Raw genomic sequence first — 17,066 nt, 5'->3', positions numbered from 1 at the left:
CTCCACTTTATTTTTTCCCCTCTCTTTAATTTTTTCTTTAGTTTCGCAGGTGTCAAGGTTTATTTCGGAAGTCTTCCAAGAGGTGTATCCGATGAGGTAGACTGTTCGGAGGGAAGATCGTCGGACATGAACTTTTTTTTAAGAAACCGGCATGGGAGACCCCTACCCCTACCCATAAGCTATTCTATATGCACCCAGGTGCATTCTGTACAGTAAATGCATAGACCTCCTACCCTACGTCCCGCGCGCCAGCTAATTCAGGTGCCAAGGTAAGTCCACGCTCATGCATGCAAAACTAAATGGAGACAACCAACCACGTGATGCCACCTAACAGCTCAACCCACCCACCAGGAAGCATGCATGCAGGGAATCTTTTGTTGATTCGAAATGAAAAAATGCGATATCTCCTAAACCATAGGTCCGATTTTAGATCTGTTTGAAGTAGGTTGTTGGAAAAGTGCTTAACAAAACGAGATCCATGAAGGCTGTATTTGATGAAGTTTTTTTTCAAGTACGTAACTGCAATATGTTGTACTGTGAGTTGCAAGCACTTCTACAACATAATTGCAACTTGGTTGTAGCGTATTTAGCATTGGTTGCAACTAATTATAATCAAGTGTAACCTTGTTACTTCTGGTTGCAATTATTCACTAGTCAGTTGCAACCTAACCAGGTATGCTTGCAACTCCTACTGAATAGAAATGCAACCAGTTAGTACTCAATTGTAGCTGGCTAGTACTCACTTGTAACCTAGTTGGTAGTTGCACCTGTCTAGTTGCAACCCTAGTTAGTACTGGTTGCAACTCGTTACTACACAGTTGCAACCCTAGTTAGTACTGGTTGCAACTTGTTACTACACAATTACTAGTGGTTGCAACAAGTTACTACCTGATTGCAACCCAATTACTATTAATTGCAACTAGTTACTACTCAATTGCAATACGGTTGCTACTCAGATATGATTGCAACTTAGAATTGCAACTTGACGTGATTATAGTGACCAGATGCATATAATACACAGAGTTATAACTAGTTGCAACTAGGTAGTAGATAGAGTTGCAATTGGTAGTACATTGATATGCAACTCGCTTAAATGATAAAAATATATCCATTTTGGATGCTCAGAATATGTTTTTAGTCGGATGCAACGAACGGTTTGTCAATTGGGGTTACGGTTTAGGAGAAAATTTATTTCAAAGATTCGAACCAACAAAAAATTACATGCATGCATGCAGTCTGGTGGGATTTGTATGCTAGGTGGCTTTACGTGGTAGGTGGAAGATACAAATTAACTTACGAAGCATGCACCGCATGTTTGGTTGCTCCAACCTGGTGCGCTCGCCAGCCTGGGTGCATTCTATGTACAGGATGCACGCAGGTGTATTATAGCAAAACAGTATATATATACACCTAATATTAAAGTGCGGTTGTTTCTTCCAACAGTCATGGTTGTTTTGCAAAAAAGTCCCTCAACTTTTTCATAATCAACCCGCAGTCCTTGGAATATGTCTTGATGATTTTGCAAAAAGGTCCCCAAACTTTACTGTAATTGACCTGAGGTACAGCCTTTGCGCTTGTTCTTTTGTCCCTAGAATATGCCTTGATGATTTTGCAAAAAGGTCACCAAACTTTACTGCAATGGACCCGAGATCCAGCCTTTGCTCCTGTTCTTTTGTCCCGTCCACATAGCGCGCTTGCCGGCGGTAGCGCGGGATGCGCACCACCGCTCTGTCACTCGCGTGGCCAACCCTCCCCGCGCTCACCACGCACTACTGTCGCTCGCCCTAGCGGGCAACTGCTCCCTCAAGCTGCATGCCCTACCCGCCACCTGGACCTAAGGGGTGAAGGAGAGAGGAGGAAGGGGAAAGGAAATAGGAAGGCGAGTGCCTCCTTGCAGTCAACCAAGTAGAGCCATGTGCCAACGAGGGCATGGCGCCAGGGAGGGTGGGGCGCAGCAACAATCGGTAGGCAACGCAAACAGAGACGGAGGCTGGGGCCTCACACCCTCCTCTTAATGATGTCAATCCCCTTCAAACCCGGAACTTCCTTTGCATGATATATATATATATATATATATATATGTAAAAGAAGATATTTACATGATACAAAGTCCAAGGCTCGAAGAGGAAAAGGGGGGGAGAAAACTAAAAGAGACTACTCAATCAAATATTTATCTTATCTCCCACCGATGCCAAATTTCCTTAGGTCATTCGAGAAAAAAGCTACAGATTCACCCTTGTGAGCATTGCAACTTGCCATCATGAAGAAGTTTTGAGATAGAGATATTATATCTCTCCACCAGTAGGATCCAGCATTCTTCCTTTCATGAGGTGGTACTTCATTTTTATAAAGACATTTCCGGGTGAGATGAACCCAAAGTAAATCAACTTTGTTATAAAAATTTTATAAAATTTTAAGCAGCAAAGCAGAGTTGTGAGTTCTCATCTCAAATTGATGATGCCAAGTCCTCCTTCCTTACTTCGGCAAGCCTGTTTCCAAGCCACTAGACAGACTTGGTGCTAAATTGCTAATGCAAGAGCATATGTTTAGATAGGTTCGGGACGACATAATACCCTACGTTTTACGTTCGGGTGGATTGTATTGATTGTTGTACAGGACTTTGGACTTTGGAGGGGCTTCTTATTTACCTTACATAGCCCTGGGTATAAGTCGGTGGATCCTAGTCGATTATAAGGCAAATGATTTGATCAGATTGCAACAACATGATTTTCTATTTTAGCTTACTAGAATCTATTCTTAATCTTCGGTATCTTCTGGATGCCTTGTGATACACAACGTTTGCCACTCTCCTAAATATAGCCAGCCCGACCCATCTTGTTGGAGATAGGAGGGCCCATCTGGATCCCCACAATAGCTATATCTCATATCCCGTTTGGCAAAGCTCTAGTTATACAAGGTATACTGAGAACATTTAGATGGATCATCTTATTCATATTTTAGGCTAAATGCAAATATTTAATCACTTTATTTTTAATGTGCAAACTACAGATCCAATCTAAATATTAGAGCTGGAGTTGTGCCAAATATGCTCTCAGTTCCCACAGAAAATACTACAAACAAAGGGAATTTCATACCTCACGAATGGATAAGATATGTTACCCTAGTATTCATGTACTCCCTCCATTTAAGCTAAAACTACTTATAATTTATAACAGAGGAAGTAGCAAAAGGGCCATGATTTGCCCCCATCAAGCTACGACTGACGCAGGCAGGACAACTTCACGCCAAAACTCGCACTGCATTTGGGCATACGGAGTATGGCCCAGTAGGCCAGGACTAGGTAAAGCGGTGAACGGTGAACCCAACTCAAGCCGACCCATCCGCCTGCTTGGCTGTTGCCGTCGCCGGCGCGGAAGATGGCCTGACGAAGCGCTTCCAGTACCAATGCTTCTCCCACACGGCACCCATGGACTCGATGGGCACTCCCCGGGTCTCCGGCAGGAACGCGGCAACGCACGCCACCATGACGACCACCCACCCGGCGTAGAACAAGAAGGTGCCGTACTTGAAGCTGCACAGCATCTCCAGGAACGACTGCGACTGCACGAAGACCAGCACCCCCGAGATGGCACCGCCCAGGCCCAGCGCCGCCGGCCTCACCTCCAGCGGGAAGATCTCGCTCGTTACCACCCACTTGAGCGGGCCCCACGACACGCCGAACCCGGCCGTGTACACGCACACCAGCGCCACCACCGCCGCCGCGTACCCGCCGGGCATGGACTTCCCACCGTCGGTCCCCAGCTGCGCGCCGAAGATCCACGCCATGGCCACCTGGGAGAGGATCAGCACGGCGCTGCCTACCATGAGGAGGGACCGGCGGCCGTAGCGGTCGACGGCCAGCCCGGCGACGGCGATGGACGCGAGGCTGACCACGTCGGTGATGATGGAGCCCAGGATGGCCTTCTGGTTCGTGAACCCGACGGTGTAGAAGAGGAGCGGCGTGAAGATGGACACCACGATCATGCCCGTCAGGTCGAAGAACACAGGCGTCGCCACGGCGATGGCGAGGTGGGGGCGGTACTCGCGCCGGCAGAACAGGCGCCGGAACGCGCCGGACTCGTGCCTGCGGTCCTGCTCCACGGCGCTGGCGATGTCCTTGAGCTCCGCGTCGACGTCCGCCGCCGCCCCGCGGATGCGCCGCAGCGAGGCGCGGGCCTCGTCGAGCCTCCCACGCAGCACCAGGCTGTTGGGCGTGTCGGGGATGAGCGCCGCGCCGGCGATGATGACGGCGGCAGGGACGACGCCGACGCCGAGCGAGAGGCGCCACCCCCACCTCGGGATGCTGTTGGTGCCGTAGTTTACCATGTCCGCCATGAACATGCCCAAGTTGAAGAAGAAGTGGAAGCAGGTGGTGAACGCACCTCGCCACCGTGCCGGCGCTATCTCCGCCAGGTACACCGGCGCTGACTGCAACCAACGGAACGCAAGAGCAAACCACTGTGTTAAAAATCACAATGCACGTTCAGTCCTTACGAGTTACGACCAGAATGTGGGCATTGGCCGAGCAGTGATCACCAGGCTGGTGAAGCCGATGGCGAGGCCGAGGAGGACGCGGCCGATGACGAGCATGCTGATGTTGACGGCAGTGAAATTGAGCACGACGCCGGCCAAGAACAGCAAGCCGCCGATCAGCATGGAGTTCCTCCGGCCCACCGTCCTGGTCAGGTGGCCGGAGACCAGAGAGGAGATTATGCCGGCGAGGTATAACGAGGAGACGAACATGGTGAGCGTCTGGTTTTTAAAGATGCAGTACGCGTCCTGCTGCGCGTTGTTCGTCTTCCGGAGGATCTCCGGGAAGAACGCCTGGAGGAATGATTCCATCTGCATCAATCCTCCTGAAAAAAAATCCTGTAATTTAATTGAAGATATTTGAAAATGTAAAAACTTGATAATAACTTTTGGTCCAAACTGTTAAAAACTTTAAACTGTACACGTATGAGCAAGCAAGCCTAGAGATGTGCAAGGTACAAAGTTTATCTGCAAGGTAAAATTGTAGGTCACTTAAGTTTTTACATCCCCCAAATCATTTCATTACAAATTCACCCCCCTTACTCAGTTATGTTGCAACCCCCTCCCCCCAACATACACATCCTTAACCAAATTAACATGTTTTGCCGAATGTAGCTTTACCACAGTCCACAGGACAACCTAGACGGGTCAAGCTTGTCCAAATGATTGGATTAGACTTATTATCGCGTTGCATTTATGTATTTGCCAATAGCAAAATTCGTATGACAATGTTTAATCTCTCATAGCAATCCTGTTAGAAGAATCTAAAAAAATATCGAGATTATACTCCTAGAAATGTCTAATTTCCATAAAGGCCACATTAACGAGTTAAGCATGCATGTTCACACTGGGATAAGTATGTATCTATATGAGTATTGTGTAATAATATTTAATCAAACAAGAGAGAGTAAAGTAAAATTTTAATAGTTAGCTATGGGCTCTAATTTTTTTGAATTTGATACCCATGTCTCTCAAAAAATTCTAGCCCGTGCAAGAGCACGGGTCAGATCAGATTGAAATCTATTTGAGCGACTTTGGCATCCGATCCAATGGTTCAAAATTGCTTAAGAGGCATCTTTCATCATCTAGAGATGGATACATTGTGAGACAGCGACTTGTGAGTCAGTGATGCATTTGTTTAAGTACGGGAGATGCTGAAAGCTGCATACTTGCTCAATACAAATGCATGCATGCATCATAAAAAACTTGAAATATTTATTCACAGTTTCAACACAATATCTCGTTGTTTCAACAACATAAAAAATGCATATCTGGACTGCATGTATTGGAAGACTTCTTTTTCCATGTAGTGTTCTTTATTACTTATACTGAAGAAAAAGAACGAAAAGCGTTCCCCGTCAATCATAATAGTTTCACTCTTTGAAAAAGAAAAGGGTGGAAAGGGCAAAGCCGCCAGCGCCTGTACTCGATCCAGCGTGATGTTTTCAGACTTGGAACCAAGCTGACCTCTCGACTGGAACTCTCCGGCCGAGAACTGCCGGCGGAAAAGTTGGGCGAATCATCTTCTCACTTTTCGATCAAATTCTCTCAATGTTCTTGCCGAGTTTACAGGAGTTGCTCCGAGAAACCATGTAAACAGATCGAAATTTGACATGTGAACGCGGCTCATAAATCTTGATATCTAAACAACTAAACAAAAGAAACGAAGGAGAGAACGAGCCATAACAAGCTAAACATGTGTAAAGAGTGCAATAACCGGAGCTGGTACTAGAGGATGATCACAGCATGCATATCTTGAGATACCACTGGTCACTGGACTAACCTGTAACACTGATGTCGTATCCAAGTAGGAGCCCGCCGGAGGCCGCGGTGAGGCAGCTCACCACAACCGTGAATGTTATCGCGCCGCCGCCGCCGCCGCCGTCCGAGCCGACAGCGAGAGCGCCCCCTCCGGTCATCTTCTCGATCGATCTCTTGCAGCCTTGCAGGGGGGAGGAGATCGATATGGTGCTTCAGAAGCGTGCACTTGCAACTGATAGCAAGAACGGTGGTCATTTGTATATAGCGCGAGAAGAGTGCAACCACCGTATTGTCCTGAAACAGGCGTAGGTGAGCAGTTCATTCCAATTTTTTTTAACGCTGTTGCTCGATTTTTTTTGTAGTCTGACGTCGGGAGAACAACCGTAGGCTTGGCAAATTCATAGTCAACAGGGACCGAAGCCGGCCAGAGACAGATTGGGGGGACAGTACTAGTTTGAACACAGCTTTTGGCTGTGTAGCGCGGCACGACCTTTTTTTTTTCCTGACAAAGCGTAGCGTGCTTGAAGAATGATGCATGGCCCTTGCTATCATCGATAGTTGCTGTCCAGTTAACTAAATGGAGAGACTACAGAAGCCAACATAAAGATGATGAAACGGACCACACTATATACGTAAGATTATTCATTAAAATCGGGTAAGTTGATGTGTCCATTCTCTTACATATCAACAGGTTGGTAAGTTGCACGGTCATACACGCTTGTCCTCGATATTCTAAGGCCTCGCTTGAAATGTGCGTATTTCTTTACTATTATTAGAATTGACTTGCTTAAAATGTAAATCATGCAAATAGAGTTATGGACAGATTATAAGGCTCTCGGGTGCGTTTCATTTGCAACCTGCAAATACTTTTCGTTGTGTTCTAACTAGATTCAAAACTTTGGGGAAATTTCATGATTTTTTTTTGTGTTTCGCCCGATGAATGAAAAATAATATCGATTTTTTTTTGTAATTTTTAATTTTAGTATCATTATATAGGCTACGCAAATTCATGTGAGTGAGGTCCACCATTTCACAAGTTCTGTGGTTTTCTTCGATTAATAAAGAATAGTATCGGTAAAAAAAAACTGGTAGCTTTAATTTCATTATCCTTATGTAGCCTATATAAAAATTCATATCGGGGGAGTCCACCACTTCATGTGACTACAAAATTGGCTTTTGAAGCACGACTCTTCCTTGGTGCGGTATAGGAGCCAAATCACAAGGCAATGGATCATAACAAGCATATGGATTCAATAGCATGCCTAATAAAGATTAAAAAATTAAAATTTAGAATTTGAGCAAAAGTTCAAAATTCTGAACCAAAATGCCAAAATTCACAAATTTTGGCTGGGGGCAAGAAAAGGTTGGAAACCCTAATTCTAGCACCTCATGCTTGTGTTTGCTTGCTTGTATGATGTTGAACATGGATTGGATGGTTTGCCTCGCTGTGAAGATCCTAGATGGTATTGGTTGGTTGAGTAGAATTGTTTAAGCCTGTGTTTGGCGGAATGGACAGAATGATACAAGTTGGCACAAGATCATATGTTTGCTGGGATGAACGAGGAACTATCATGTATAGGAGTTGAGCTTAATTTTGATTGTTTCCTCAGGCTCAAATTTGAACATTACAAAGCCTTTTAACGGATATATCATTTGGCTCTCGATCTATCAATCGGTTCGGTTAAGTTATTAGGTCAAGCACGCATGTTTTGAACAGTCTAAGGCCTTGTTAGAAATGCAAGGGTTTCTATTTATTACTATCAAAATTGAACCACTTTACATGTGAATCATTTATGAAAATTTGGAAAATTGCAAGAAAAGACAAGCAACTCAATGAGAGTTTTCATTTACACTGGCAGTGTTCACGATGTAATACATGAAACTTTTAGTCTAAAATGTGTCCTAGAAATGCCATAAGTAGCGGTTTAGACTTTAGTGAAACAACTCCGCCAGTTCTAGGCCTTCGAAAGCATATCGTGTCTTAGGAAGTTAGGATAATTTTACAAAGAAGATTGCATATTGCATAAGCACAGCTTGCGTACATTACGGTATCCCACTACCACTACATCGACATGGTTACAAATTTTCCTAAGTACTACCAACGTGGAATGTACTAATTCTACTACCGTTTCAAACTAGCAGACACTAGAACCGTAGAACGATAGCCCTGTTGCTACGGATTCTTGGCCCGGAATGTTCGAGGGGCCTTGTTGTCTCGCTTTTGAGCATGGCCACTTTCCGCCGATTGACGCACGGACCGGCCCACCCAGTACCACCAACCAACGCGTTAAGAGATTATAAGCGAAACCTAAACCGGCCCATCCGCCACCTTGGGCGCTGCTGACGGCGTCTCCGGCGCCGCGGCGGGCAGCGGCTTGACGAAGCGCTTCCAATACCAGTGGCGCGCCCACACCTCGCGGAGGGCCTCGATGGGCACGCCCTTGGTCTCCGGCAGGAAGAAGAAGATGAAGGCCGTCATGACCACGACCCAGCCGGCGTTGTACGCGAAGGTTCCGTACTTGAAGCTGCAGAGCATGTTGAGGAAGGACTGCGTCTGCGCGAAGGTGAGCGCGAGCGAGATGGCCTCGCTCATCCCCTGCCCCGCCGACCTCACCTCCAGCGGGTAGATCTCGCTGGGGATGATCCACTTGAGCGGGCCCCACGACACCCCGAACCCCGCCGTGAACAGGCAAACCAGAGCCACCACCGCCACCGCGTACGGCCGCGGCATCGCCTTCCCGCCGTCGGCGCCCAGCTCCGCGCCGAAGATCCACGACATGCCCACCAGGCACACCAGCAGGATCCCACCGCCCACCATGAAGAGCGACCGCCGGCCCACCCGGTCCACGGCCATGGCGGCGACGGCAATGGACGCCAGGCTGACCACGTCGGTGATGATGGATCCCAGGATGGCCTTCTGGCTCGTGAACCCGATGGTGTAGAAGAGGAGCGGCGTGAAGAGGGTCACCACGATCATGCCCGTCAGCTCGAAGAACACCGGGATGGCGATGGCCATCACGAGGTGGGGCCGGTACTCGCGGCGGACGATCTGCCGGAACGCGCCGGACTCGTACCGCCGGTCCTCCTCCGCCGCCTGCATGATGTCCTTGAGCTCCACGTCCACGTCGGCGGACTCGCCGCGGATGCGCCGCAGCGAGGCGCGGGCGGCGTCCACCTTCCCGCGGAGCACCAGGCTGTTGGGCGAGTCCGGGATGAACGCCGCGCCGAGCAGGATGACGATGGCCGGGACGATGCCGACGCCGAGGGACAGGCGCCAGCCCCACACCGGGATGGTGTTGGCGCGGTAGTTGACGAGGTCGGCGACGAACATGCCGATGTTGAGGAAGAAGTGGAAGATGCTGGTGAAGGCGCCGCGCCACCGCGCCGGCGCGATCTCCGCCAGGTACACCGGCGCGGACTGGTTGGTGAACCCGACGGCGAAGCCGAGGAGGACGCGGCCGACGACCAGCATGGCGATGTTGACGGCGGCGCAGTTGAGGACGGCGCCCACGAAGAAGAACGAGGCGCCGATGAGCATGGAGTTGCGCCGCCCGATCCTCTTGGTGATGTGGCCGGCGACCAGGCAGGCCAGCATGCCTGCCAGGTAGAGCGAGGAGACGAAGGTGGTGAGCACCTGGCTGTTGAAGATGCAGTACTCGTCCTGCGTCGCGTTGTTCATCTTCTCGATGATGTCCGGGAAGAAGGCCTCCAGGAACGAGTGCATCTGCGTCAGGCCACCTGAAAATTCACCATCCCAAAAGCAGACTGAATCACTTGATCATCAAATGACATGCAGCACATAATTCATCTCGATCGGTGATCGGCTGATCGCACTGATTACGTTTCAGTTTCACTAATAACCATCACTGACTTGTAAAATAGATCATACGTAGTACCTGTCGATATGTGAATGTACATTTTATTTCACCAATCAGTGCATAAATAATTTCCTCATGCCCCGAGATGATAAACTTAGGTATGCAGAAGAGTGGATCCGGCGGCAGGAACAGTTAGGACTGGAGGAGCGGTTAGGGTGGGGCGAGGGTGAAGCGTGAAGGCAGAGCGGCAGAGCATGTTGTGATGCTCCATGAAGATTAGCAAAATCAACTAATTAGTTTGACTCAAGGATATAACTTGCTGCTGTAACATTGCTAGGAATAAGGTTGCTCTTCATAGTTCCCCAATGAGTTGGGCACAATTGCAATGAGTGATCATCCTCCTTGTTGTTAAGCATCAAGATAAGGGGAGACAGGGATACAGACAATGGCTTCTCTTTGTTAGATAATTGGGGTGTGTGTTATTTACTTCTTTTTATTTCAAGCTCATGAGTGCTACACAGGCTTCATTATCTAAGATACAAAGCATTTCAAAACAATGTTAAAGTAAATTATTGTGAGCAGTTCTGAAAAGCCACATAAGAACCTTTTGCTATATCAGTTTTGACTTTTTTTTATCCCAGTTTTCTATGGTAAATACTTGAAAAAAATTTCACAAGTGAATTTTGTACGTTGTTGGAAATTTTTTTTCTTTTGTAATGATCTTTGAGATTGACGAGTCACAACAAAACTTGCTGGAGATAGTAATGAACAGTAATACTTGATCTCGTTCTTTATACTTCCGTGAAGCTATACACGTTCGATACAAAACATAAATTATTGTTCGTTAGATTTTCTATAAATATATAATTCTTATTTACTACTCCCTCCGATTCCAAATTAATATTCATTTTAGCATTTGTAGATACATAGTTTTTTTATGAACTTAGATATATGTATATCTAAATACGTAGCAAAAATTAGAAATCTAAAAAAACCAAAACGAATAGTAATTTAAGACGGAGGAAGTAAGTTTTTGAAAACACGTGCGTGCCGCACGTGTTCTATGACTAATCACCCAAATGTGATGCACTGTGTCCATATTTCTGTCCTCGCCTTGTTTAATTCGTAAAACAGAAAAACTACAGAAGTCGTTACGAAAGCCCGCACTGAACCTAACGATTTGTTCTTTGGCCATGGCGACCGTGACCCCTGAGAGGAGAACAGGATTGGTTTAGGCGCGAGACGATGGTGACACTCGACATCAGTTGCATATTCCACGCGGCCCCCCTTGTCCCATATCCTAGCGCGTGCGCGTGTGTTCTAATTTCTGCGCCGCACGCGTGATCCGTGCCCCTGTAGCGTTGAATTCTATATATAGCTGTTTGGACGGTGGAGGTGACACCCAAAAAACCTATCGCGAGCAAGTGGAAATTTCTCAAGGACATGCAACATGGTGCCTCCGCCTCTCCGGGTGGCATGCTTGGGATCTTTTGGGAGTCCAGTTCAGACATGCGGACGAACCCAAGGAGAAACTACGCGCGGCAGTGCAGGAAGTCAGAGCACGGACCAGGTCCTGTCCTGTCCCCTGCATCATCAAGCTCTCTACAAGTAAAGGGAGCGTAGCGTCGGTGATAATGACCCGTCTAACCCAAAAGGAGAACGGTAGTTCACTGGGGTGTCTGCCTCTGCGAAATCGATGTTTTCTTTTCCTGAGCGAGTTCTTCAGTTTTTAAGGCTTTGGGTGAATGTTTTTTGAGCAGCTGTACATACGTTTGCTCAAACTCTTACTCTGACAGAGCGTCTTGAATTGGCATGTGGAGAACAGCTCACATGGATTATGGGCCAAACTCAGTCAGCAGGATTTTTTTCTTAAAAAAGGGGGGGAGATAGATGCAGCGCGCGCGTGAAGAAGGAAAGAGCTAGAGGGGGTTTTCGAGTCTGTGTGCGTTGCTCGCCGGAGCACAAGACAAGAACAGCAGAATGTGCGTACAATAGATTAACCACACCACACAGCAGCTAGCACTATATACTGACCTGTGATACTGATGTCGTAGCCGAAGATGAGCCCGCCGGAGGCCGCCATGAGGCAGCTCATCACCACCGTGAAGGTGATCTCGCTGCTGTAGCCGGCGCCCGGCCCGCCGCCGCCGTTCACCGGGAGTACTACTCCCCCGCCGTGCATCTTCGCTACCTCTCCGGTCCTCTTCTTGCAACCTCTCTCTGGTCGACGGAGATCGATCGATCGATCGATGGATCAGCCGGAGCTTTGACTCGGAGCAAGGCTAGCTAGCCGCGCGCGGGGAGAGCTCACGTTGCTCCAGCTGGATGGTGATGATGAGCAAGGCAAGCTCTCTCTAATGCGTGGTACGTTGGATGATGATGAGCTCTTGAACTGGATGTCCGGACAGGATGCTACTTATACTGGACCTAGCAGCTGCTGAGTCAGGTGTTTATACACTCTAGCATATGGCGCCGATCATATTTTTTGTTCTGTACTAGTATTTTTTTTCCTTTCCCATTGGTTAGCAGCCGACTGCCCACACGGTCAGTATTGAAAGCCTGAGCCACGTTCGGGGATCGGTCAGCAGGCTCAGAAGTCAGAATCGGTGAGACTTGGACGCCAGACTAATTAGCAGGGGGCGTTTGTGTCCTTGACCTGGTCCATGTCACATCAAATTTTCGAAGACTAATTAAAAGAACTAAATATGAGTTAATTATAAAATTAATTACACAGATGGAAGCTAATTCGCGAGACGAATCTATTAAGCCTAATGAATCCATGATTAGCACATGTTTACTGTAACATCACATTATCAAATCATGGACTAATTAGGCTTAATAAATTCGTTTCGCGAATTAGCCTTGCAATTGATTTTGTAATTAGTCTATGTTTAATACTCCTAATTCGTATCTAAACATTCGATGTGACAGGAACTTTAAGAGAGATTAAAGAAATATAAGATTAATACTTCAAGTTGCTGAGTTGAGAAAGAGACCAAACACCCATCTAGCAGGAGTAATAAACTCAACTGTCAACGAGTACTTCTGCATTCTGACTCTCTCAAAAAAAACTCTGTTATTAGTAATCTACTAGTATATCGTTTCATGTTAGGGGTTGATCACGGAGAGTATGCACCCAAAGTTACTCCAACAAGTTGGAAGAACATCCCCTTCCTCTGCCGGCTGCTACAGCGCGCAGGGTGATGTTTCGTCGTCAGTGCGGTGGACTTCACTCACTGGTTGTTGCTGGCGGTTGTGGTTTGCTTTGTTGGTCGCTTGCATCGCGTGGCCTTTGTTTTCTCACTGTCATTGGGTGTTCTTGTTGTCGTTGTAAGTACTTGGCCTTAGGGTTCATTAATTTATCAGCCTTACAAGCCATGATATTTTCGCATTTGTGAACTTCCGGCATGGTGTTGGTTCAGCTAAAATCTTCACCATTGCATACTAGTAGGTCCAACCTTAAAGCTACGAGTGGCGGTATATATGTCATAAGTTCAAAATTCTTAAAATATTCTTAGACGTGCTGATGTGGTATGTCAGTGTGGAGATTTCATATGGACAAGTCAAAATCATAAAGGCATCTTACAACATTTTGGACCTAATACTCCCTATAGTATCTAGATGCTAATAATATATATGTACTTAGAAAAGTCAAAACGACTTACAATTTGGAAATTTGGAACAGATGGAGTATATTTTTTTACGAGGTCATGGACACTTTAGAAAAAGTTTAAAAACCGCTCGTACATTTCATTTTTACCATTATAGTTTTTTAGATGAGTTTTGTTTTGTCTTCAGTGCCACACTGTTTTCTGGCAAACCCCCGAGACCCAAACACCCGCATGCACACACAGACACGAATGCTTTCCCGCTGAAATTCTCCATCTTTTAATTAATTTAGCAAGTTGTGCTGCTGACTTTGCCCATCTGTCATCATCAACTGCAAGTTGTGCTGCTGACTTTGCCCATCTGTCATCATCAACTGCTGTTTTGAACAGCGAGAAAAGAAGTCATAATTCCGCAGATGGCGTGTTAATCTTAATCCTTGGTTACAAAGAATTGGTCGCTGATAGCATGTGCCGCATTATTGTAGCCTAGTAGGCCCGCTTGACATCTCTTTCTTCTCTTGAATAAAAGACACGATATGAATCTTTATTACTATACCATATACACGGTAAATCGGTAATACTGGTATATACTTTAGGAAACTCCATCCACAGTCCAACACCTGCTAGTGGCTTCATTGTCAGCACAAGTGCTTCTTTCTCGCAGCAATTTGCATCCTTAAAAGTTTTTCTATTCTACTGATGTCTTTCCTGCACCTGCTAGTGGCTTCATTGTCAGCACAAGTGCTTCTTTCTCGCAGTAATTTGCATCCTTAAAAGTTTTTCTATTCTACTGATGTCTTGTTGGACAAAGACTTTATCAATTGTAATGTATTTTCCCTCGAGATAAAGAAAGATCCCTCAATTCACTGAACTTACTAGGAACGCCTAGGGCAGAGTTCATTCACCTACGTACCCTGATGCACTGCTGCTCATAATTGAACCGAAATTTTCCTATCTCTGATTCGAGTCAATCAGGAAGAGGATGACTTGATAAAAGATGATAAGGAGCTTCTGTGTCATCATCAACTGTTGAACAGCGAAAAATGGTCATAAGTCAGCAAGTGATATTATATCTGGCGACAGTCACATACACAACATGTGCCACATTACTATAGGTTTGGGATCTTTTCGTTTCCTGATGAAAGACATGATAAAAAGCCCATCTTCTTTACACCATGGTCAGCGCATACAATTCTACTCCCATGCGTATTCTGATATCTCTTGAGGTCACAAATATTCAGAAGGTATTCTCAAAATAGATGTTATCAGATTTGTGACTCCATTCAGAAGAGTATGCGCATTCATTGAGTAATCATAGGTGGAGTGCACACTCTGATGTGGACTACCGAAGACGCTTTACCAAAATTTTGGCAAGGAATAACATTTGGTGGACAAATTCTAACTTATCCTCATGAAACAAGTGATTTTCTTAGTGCCTATAAGCACTAATATAAGCAAGTCTTATCTAGCCTCAGCAGACTAACATGCATTCTTCTCTTGATAAGAGGGACTTGGTAAACTCTGCACATGACTGACGACTAGGTTAGGCTAAAGCATTTCTCGCCCCCAAAAAAAAAACAGAGACGCTAGGCTAAAGAATGGTAGGAAGACAGTATAACTGAAGTTATCTTCAGCCGCTGAGGACATAGAAGTTTGAGACTTCAAACATTGGTAGCTCGTTCAATTCTAAAACTAATATCTTGTGGCATCATCGTCAGTGGAATATACTTCGACATAAGATAATTCCAGGGATAGGTCCTTGAGAACTAATCTAGTGGACTAACTACCAATATGTAACATCCACATCAACACACTTACACGCATGGCTGTCACAATTCACAAGACTAAGATATTTGCTTTGTGATAATTTATTTTGCTTTTAGTTAGAATTAACTGTTGAAAACTAGTCCTCTTGTTGAGAGACTACCATAAGTTAAATAGAGAATTTTGACTGCGCATACACCTCTGCAGTATGGAGCCACCTGGCTACATGGTTCGGTCTGCATCATCTGCTGATAGCGATTGAGACATCCTCGATTTACAATTGGTGGAAGCAAATTAGGAGGCTCATCGGAAGGCAGAACAGATCCTACTTTGATGGACTTGTCGTTTATTTTTGGTGGAACATATGGAAAGAACGAAACAAAAGAACATTCAATCAAAAGAGCAAGCCTTTTGAGAACGTGACATTTCTAATTAAGGAAGAACCTGAGCAATATTAGTGGGCAACACAACACAGCAACCAAGACCTACAACAGAAAGCTTAGCGTTTCTTTTGTCCCCCGTCTGTAAGCAATGTTGGTTTGTTTCCTCCTGAGGGAGGGGGGGTTCGTTGTTGTTTGGGGGGGTGTTTTTTTACCTTTTCCCAGTTGAGCACCTTTTACTAGGCTGCAATAAGCTGTTTTTTAATGTTTTATTTCTCCTCTTCTAATAAAAATTCGGCAAAACTCTTGCCATCCGTTAAAAAAGATTTTCATTGTGCGGTGATTCTACATTTACATTTTCGATGTTATTACTACCTACTGAATCCCAAAATTGAGACTAAATCAACGTGTCTAATGTCAGTTAGCAAAAGGATACCGAATCAGCAATTCAATTATTCTTTTGCCCATTTCTTTTGACAGCTTTCCTGCCTGACATCATTTGAATGAAAATTCGAGAAGAAGAACACATTTGAAGTATAAAATCCCTAGCTGCCTATTACAGATGACTGCTGAAAGTCAAGTGCGGACCATTTCCTTTTTCAGCACTGAAGCTTTCCACCACGACAAGTTCTGAACTTTTCGACAGATATTTGTTATTGATTGCAAGTATCATTTGTAACTTGACTGAAACAAACTTCTTATTTGTGCTGACTGCAAACTGGCTATACATCCTCAACTCATCATATCGTCATTGAGATCTTTTGTAGTAAGTCTTGTCGAAGACTCTAATCGATCCCCAATGAAGTGAAGCTACCTGTCAGCTGATCGAAGTGGTAATTTTAGTTTTCTAAAGCTGAGCTGGTAACTAAGCTTGTGGTTGTTTTGTTTACCAGGTCACATTCTCCTCTGTAACTTTTGAAATTTGACATTCACGCACTCATTTATTCCAGGTTGTAAACAAGAAACTGCTAACACAGTTGCAGGCAGAATTTCAGTTGAGATTCAAAGTTCCCATCTTCTTATGTTAACTTGCTTTCAGATACAGACGCAACCTTAAAATGCATCGAGATCTCTGCTCAGATTGCTCAATTTCGGTTTCCAAGGCCTTTGTGTCGTCTGATCAATGTCGAGCCTACAATTGGTTTCAGAGAGGAAGGAACTCAAGCTTGTCCTGGTCAACCACCCTTCTATCAAAAGTATATTTT

The 17,066-nt window shown here is 45.6% G+C and overlaps 2 protein-coding genes across 2 annotated transcripts; both read right to left on the bottom strand.

The window, feature by feature from the left end:
• Positions 1–3,035: 3,035 nt before the first annotated feature.
• On the bottom strand, positions 3,036–6,560 carry LOC101760185 (sugar transport protein MST1). Its single transcript, XM_004952801.2, has 3 exons — positions 6,314–6,560; positions 4,537–4,856; positions 3,036–4,428 (listed from the first exon to the last, which is right to left on the bottom strand). Exons 1-3 carry the CDS (start codon positions 6,447–6,449, stop codon positions 3,328–3,330), a joined length of 1,557 nt encoding a protein of 518 aa, XP_004952858.1. The 5' UTR covers positions 6,450–6,560; the 3' UTR covers positions 3,036–3,327.
• Positions 6,561–8,463: 1,903 nt separating this feature from the next.
• Positions 8,464–12,574, bottom strand: LOC101759773 (sugar transport protein MST1). Its single transcript, XM_004952800.3, has 2 exons — positions 12,144–12,574; positions 8,464–10,029 (listed from the first exon to the last, which is right to left on the bottom strand). The coding sequence occupies exons 1-2, from the start codon at positions 12,289–12,291 to the stop codon at positions 8,600–8,602; spliced, it is 1,578 nt and encodes a 525-aa protein (XP_004952857.1). The 5' UTR covers positions 12,292–12,574; the 3' UTR covers positions 8,464–8,599.
• Positions 12,575–17,066: the final 4,492 nt, after the last annotated feature.

The sequence above is a fragment of the Setaria italica genome, chromosome I, assembly GCF_000263155.2.
Source record: "Setaria italica strain Yugu1 chromosome I, Setaria_italica_v2.0, whole genome shotgun sequence".
In the NCBI taxonomy this organism is placed as follows: domain Eukaryota; kingdom Viridiplantae; phylum Streptophyta; class Magnoliopsida; order Poales; family Poaceae; genus Setaria; species Setaria italica.
Note: the sequence above shows the minus strand (reverse complement) of the source record. Positions and strands in the feature narration are given on the sequence as shown.